Source organism: Oncorhynchus nerka, linkage group LG3 (assembly GCF_034236695.1).
Source record: "Oncorhynchus nerka isolate Pitt River linkage group LG3, Oner_Uvic_2.0, whole genome shotgun sequence".
In the NCBI taxonomy this organism is placed as follows: Eukaryota; Metazoa; Chordata; class Actinopteri; order Salmoniformes; family Salmonidae; genus Oncorhynchus; species Oncorhynchus nerka.
This window is the reverse complement of record NC_088398.1, coordinates 7,038,621-7,044,423: the sequence shown is the minus strand read 5'-3', so window position 1 is coordinate 7,044,423 and position 5,803 is coordinate 7,038,621. Positions and strand designations below refer to the sequence as shown.

Here is a 5,803-nt window from a genome sequence, read left to right as displayed (position 1 = left end):
GGCGTGGTCAGAACTCAACATTATTACATATAACATTGTTACATCAACGTTGTGATCCACATTAAAACAAGGTAGTCATCATAACTGTGAACCGAGAAAAACGTCATAATGTGTTTCACGGTTCTAAGATATACCGTCATGGCGGAAATTGAGAGAATAGGAAAATAATTCATGTTTTCACCGCTGCAGAACACACACAACATAGCCTACCTGTTACCCAAATTGCCAGAATAAATGTTAATGTGGTAGCCTAGGCTATTTTCGTAGCTTCATACTATAACTAAATGCTACTTTAGAACAGGCACATAGAAAGGTGGTTTTAGGCAAAATCAGGAGCTTTGGGTCTCTATTTATATGTAACTAAATTTACACCGTAAATGTACACACAAAATTGATGGATCTTCCTACCTTTTCAAATTCACTAGTCACTCGCACAATGACCACAGGCCCACCTGGAAGAGATGGGTAGATTATATTTCAACCTTGGTTGTTTATATTTGAACAGTGCATCATATAGATTTCAGTACCTTGAGTTAAAGAATGCTGCAATATTATTTTAGTCTTTCTAACTTTAGATAGTAGCCTATGTTGAACTTTAGAAACGCCGTGGAACTAATTGACCAACATCAGTGAGTCCGCGCGGATTAATTGTATCTTTGTTGGACGTCGGATATTATTCCTGTTGGCACCAGTTGAAAACCGAGACCCCAACCATTGTGAGCGCGGGCTGAAAAAGCCCACGTCCTTTCTGGAGATGAAAAGCGAGAACCAGAGTAGACAGACCAAGCATAATGTACAGAATAAGTCCAAGAGGTGAGTTATGAAATATACATTTATGTTTATCTTATCCTTTTTTATGCATTGTAAACCTGTTAGCTCCAATTTGCATGCGTCTCGGCTCGGACCAAACATGCCCAGAACTGATGAAATAAAAGAGCAAAATGTTGGGTATGAAATTGGAACTTAGAAAATGCCGAGTTTGTAGGAAATTGCAACCAACATTCATGTTTTAAGCACATCTGTTTTTTAAGAAGACGTTTGCACACAGGTGCTCTGGATCCTCTGACGATATCTCATCAAACAGTGGATGCCTTGGCACTAAATAGTTCCTGTTTAACTAAATTAGTTATGATTAAAGACCTTCACCTTTAGGTATACTCTACACATGTATCTAAATCTATTTACTTTGTTTTAGTCCAAAAGTCACCAGAAGACTGAAAAGGTGCCTTTGGCTTTTCCCACCTCTTGACTTGTAAGTGTGAATGAATAGGCTACACGTGCCTGTACTGTACTGTTTCCTATATAAAAGTGAAATGACCTTGCCACAAGCAGCACCACAGATATTGAGATGAGCCAGATGCAAGACTTTCCTCCCCATAGACATTAAAACCGTTCGATAGCACCGACGTCATCTTCGTATCCCTATGGAAAAATCCCGATGGCTCATGAAATCGGGAAATATTTGAATTTGAAACGCCCCATATTGCTGAATGGGTCAAGGCTAGATGGTATCCAGATTTTGTCAAATTAACATCAAAAGTTGAATATTTTGGGATTTTAGATAACTCTAACCCTTTTCCTAACCTTACTTTATATCCCAACCAGCTGTTAATTATCCTAACCTGCTTTGTAATTTTTCCTAACCTGCTACAATGTCGAATCTGATGTTAATTTGTCAAAAACTGGATCCCTTCTAGTCATGACCTTCCTATATCACGGCCGGTTGTGATACAGCCTGGATTCAAACCAGGGTGTCTGTAGTGACGCCTCTAGCACTGAAATTTAACTAGGCAAGTCAGTTATGAACAGATTGTTATTTACAATGACGGCCTACCAGGGAACAGTGGCCTTGTTCAGGGGCAGAACGACAGACTTTTACCTTGTCAGGTTCAATCCAGCAACCTTTCAGTTACTGGCCCAACACTCTAACCACTAGGCTACCTGCCGCCCCATTGGGCTGAACGGCACAAACATTGCTAAGGATCATCGAGAAAGTGGCCAGAATTAGCAAAGGATCATGTTCGATGTAGTCGTTTTCATCCTGCATGAGAGACACGTGCAAAGAGCATGAGGGCGCACGCCTCTCCGTAGCCTGCCGGCCTGTGATTGGTCTGTGTCAGTACACTGGTCTGGTCTGTGTCGGGCTCCCGAGTGGTGCAGCGGTCTAATGCACTGCATTTCAGTGCTAGAGGCGTCACTACAGACACCCTGGTTTGAATCCAGGCTGTATCACAACCGGCGGTGATTGGGAGTCCCATAGGGTGGTGCACAATTGGCACAGCGTTGTCCAGGTTTGTCTGGGGTAGGCCATCATTGTAAATAAGAATTTGTTCTTTACTGACTTGCCTAGTTAAATATTGTTTATTTATTTAAACATGGTCCAGTGTGAGGACTAGTAGTCAAAATGGATCAGTATTTAATTTCATATATCGATTTGTATCGAATTTTAAAATAATTCACTATGGGATCGAACTTGATCATTGTAGGCAAATTTTAGAGGCAAAACCAGCTGTTTTAAAAAAAATGTTTGGCCATTCTAGCTATCATACTTTATATAGGCTTTCTAAGGCAGACCAGGGGTTTTGGCACCGCTAGGTTGCTATGCAGTAGCTGACCAGCAGAGCACTTGGCTTCACGCTCTCAAACAGTCACACACAGTATCTGCACAGGTTTCCTTCACACTGTTACAGCGTGGTAGCCAGGGGACCAAAACAGCAGAAGAAGTTAAGCCTTGCGCTTCAACGCTTAGTTGTTGTGGAAATTGACCTACTATGCTGTTTACTTTCTGCATCTACGTCATATCGCTGAGTCTACCTTTAACTCAGTTTGTGTAATACATTTCCTCTCTCAGGGAGGAGGATGCAGCTACGGTCCCTGTGTCTGACTCCACCAGAGAACCACCAGAGACCAGGATGTCAAAGAAGAAGAAGACTTTCCCCAGACTACCTGTCACACAGGATGCAGAGAAGTTTCATGATGGCCCAACTAACACCAGTAGGCAAGTATCAAACATTCTAAATGCTCAGTTCTCGTATTTTGTTATAAAAAAAATCAAATTAACTCACCTGACATGCATCTAAACTAATTTCCATTGTTTTAGCCCCAAAACCATCCCAAAGAGAAGGCGCCTTTTCCCAACCCTGTGAGTAACAGAGTTACACAATTAAATTAAATGAACAATTCATGATTTGTGAGTGTGACTGCGCATTTGACCACCTCCTTCAGGATGTCTGAGCCAGACCCAGTGCCTCTCTCTGAGCCAGACCCAGTGCCTCTCTCTGAGCCAGACCCAGTGCCTCTCTCTGAGCCAGACCCAGTCCCTCTCTCTGAGCCAGACCCAGTACCTCTCTCTGATCCAGCTGAGACCAGCAAGCCCCAGCAGAAGGCAGGAATCTTCAACCCACCTGCCACAAAGCGACTGAAGAGGACCAGGTCAGGTTACACTTTAGTCATAGTTATTTCATACTATATTCACACCATTAGTTAGTTTAATCCCAATTTCTAATTCCACATTGTCAATATTGTTTTCTGTTCTAAGATTTTCTTTTGTGTCAATTCTACCTCAGAAAGTTGGAGCCAGCCCCAGGCCTTCTCTCTGAGCCACCAGAGAGCATGAAGTCAAAGGAAATGGAGATCCCAGGTCCACCTGCCACAAAGAGACTGAAGAGGACCAGGTCACTCTCTAGTTCTCATATTATTGTCACACTATTATGTAGTCAGTTGAATCTCAATTTCTTTTTTTCAGATTCTATTGTCCACATTGTTTTTTGTTCTAAGATTTCAGTTTAATTTGTGTCTGTTCTATCATGTTCTACCTCAGGAAGTTGGAGCCAACTCCAGCCCCTCTCTCTGAACCTCCAGACACCAGAAAGTCAAAGAAGAAGAAAATAATCCCTGGCCCACCTGCCACTCAGCAAGTGAAGAGATCCAGATCTCCTCCCAGCCCCTGGACCCCTAACCCAGTGAAGACTAGACGTAGGACACCTACAGCCAGACCTCCTACCTGTGAGATAGGTGTAACTACATTTACCTTGAGATCGAAGGTAGCGACAAGCCCTACCTTGAAGTCAGGTGTAGTCACATCCCCATCTAGCGGTGAAGCCTTTTCCACATCCCCTGAGAGGAAGAAGAACAGGAAGAGGGCCAGGTGCAGTGGTGCGGCCGTTCCCACCCCCCCTGAGAGGAAGATGAAGAAGAGGGCGAGGTGCTGCCCTGTCCCGCTGAACAACCCCTTGTCTGTCTGTCGGTCGAAGAGGGCCACCCAGGGCAGGAAGGCCTGTGTGTGGTGTAAACAGGAGAAAGAGTGGATGAAGACCATCTGGCAGTGTGAGGCCTGTCAGGTGGCCCTCTGTCTCATACCGGGCAGAAACTGCTTCAGGGCCTGGCACAAGACTCACAAGTGGAACGAGGAAGTCATCTTCAGTCTGTTTTCTTAAATGTTGTCAAATATGTGGGTCTGGAGCTTCAGCATGAGATATTAATGGTTTGTGGTCAAAAAAGCCCACTTTCAATTCCTAGTTCATATGGTTTTAGTAGAATTCAGGCATACATGCATTAAATAATAAATATTTCATTTGTGGGTGTTTTTGCATAAAAAGGAAGTTGAAAAGTTTGCTACATTTTCTTAAAATCCCTTTTCCTCATGTTGTTTAAGTTGACATATTAAATACATTGTTAAAAAACAAATATGCCTCTTTCAAATGTGTGAACTTTGTACATTACTTTACAGTTCTTGTTCTTACAACTAACAGTGATCCAAACAGTATCTTTCAATGCTACAAAGACAGATGAACTCATAAAACAACCATGCACAGTGCCTTAAGTATTCATAGCCCTTGTCTTATTCCACATTTTGTTACAGCCTGAATTCAAAACGTATAAAAATCGATTTTTCTCACCCATCTACACACAATGCCCCATAATGATGAAGGCAAAATGTTGTTTTTAACGGACTTGCCTGGTTAAATAAATGTATATAAGTATTCACACCTGAGTCAATACATGTTAGAATCACCTTTGCCAGCGATTACAGCTGTGAGACATTCTGGGTAAGTCTAAGAGCTTTGCACATGTGGATTGTACAATATTTGCACATTATTTTAAAAATTCTTCAAGCTCTGTTAGGTTGATTGTTGATCATGGCTAGACAGCCATTTCAATCTTGCCATAGATTTTGAAGCTGATTTAAGTTAAAACTAACTAGGCCACTCAGGATCATTCAATGTCGTCTTGGTAAGCAACTCCAGTGTATATTTGGCCTGGTGTTTAAAGTTATTGTCCTGCTGAAAGGTGAATTTGTCTCCCAGTATCTGTTGGAAAGCAGACCGAACCAGGTTTTCCTCTCATTTTGCATGTGCTTCGCTCTATTCAGTTTATTTTTTATAAGTAAATCTTGCTAGCTCTTCCTGATGAAAAGCATACCCATAACAGGATGCAGCCACCACCATGCTTGAAAATATGATAAATGCTACTCTGTGATGTGTTGGATTTGCCCCAAACATAACACTTTGTATTCAGGACAAAGTTAATTTTGTTGCCATTTTTACTTTAGTCCCTTATTGCAAACAGGATGCATGTTTTGGAATATTTTGTATTCTGTACAGGCTTCCTTCTTTACACTCTGTAATTTAGGTTAGTATTGTGAAGCAACTACAATGTTGTTGAGCCATTCCCAGTTCTATCACAGCAATTAAACTATGTAACTGTTTTAATGTCACCATTGGCTTCATGGTGAAATCCCTGAGCAGTTTCCTTCCTCTCTGGCAACTGAGTTAGGAAGGACACGTATCTTTGTAGTGACTGG

The 5,803-nt window shown here is 41.9% G+C and overlaps 1 protein-coding gene and 1 long non-coding RNA gene across 2 annotated transcripts; both read left to right on the top strand.

The window, feature by feature from the left end:
- Positions 1-436: 436 nt before the first annotated feature.
- Positions 437-2,992, top strand: LOC135563897 (uncharacterized). The gene is made up of 3 exons (XR_010460640.1): positions 437-813; positions 1,196-1,252; positions 2,852-2,992. It is a non-coding gene; the product is annotated as an uncharacterized LOC135563897 (long non-coding RNA).
- Positions 2,993-3,103: 111 nt separating this feature from the next.
- LOC115142102 (tyrosine-protein phosphatase non-receptor type 23-like) lies at positions 3,104-4,626 on the top strand. The gene is made up of 4 exons (XM_029681572.2): positions 3,104-3,142; positions 3,226-3,432; positions 3,567-3,674; positions 3,821-4,626. The coding sequence occupies exons 2-4, from the start codon at positions 3,227-3,229 to the stop codon at positions 4,434-4,436; spliced, it is 930 nt and encodes a 309-aa protein (XP_029537432.2). The 5' UTR covers positions 3,104-3,142; position 3,226; the 3' UTR covers positions 4,437-4,626.
- Positions 4,627-5,803: the final 1,177 nt, after the last annotated feature.

Bases quoted from the DNA above. Each gene is read 5' to 3' on its own strand.
- LOC115142102 (XM_029681572.2), top strand. From the start codon at position 3,227: ATGTCTGAGCCAGACCCAGTGCCTCTCTCTGAGCCAGACCCAGTGCCT. The intron at 3,433-3,566 runs GTCAGGTTACAC...ATTCTACCTCAG, and splicing joins AAGCGACTGAAGAGGACCAG to AAAGTTGGAGCCAGCCCCAG. The intron at 3,675-3,820 runs GTCACTCTCTAG...GTTCTACCTCAG, and splicing joins AAGAGACTGAAGAGGACCAG to GAAGTTGGAGCCAACTCCAG.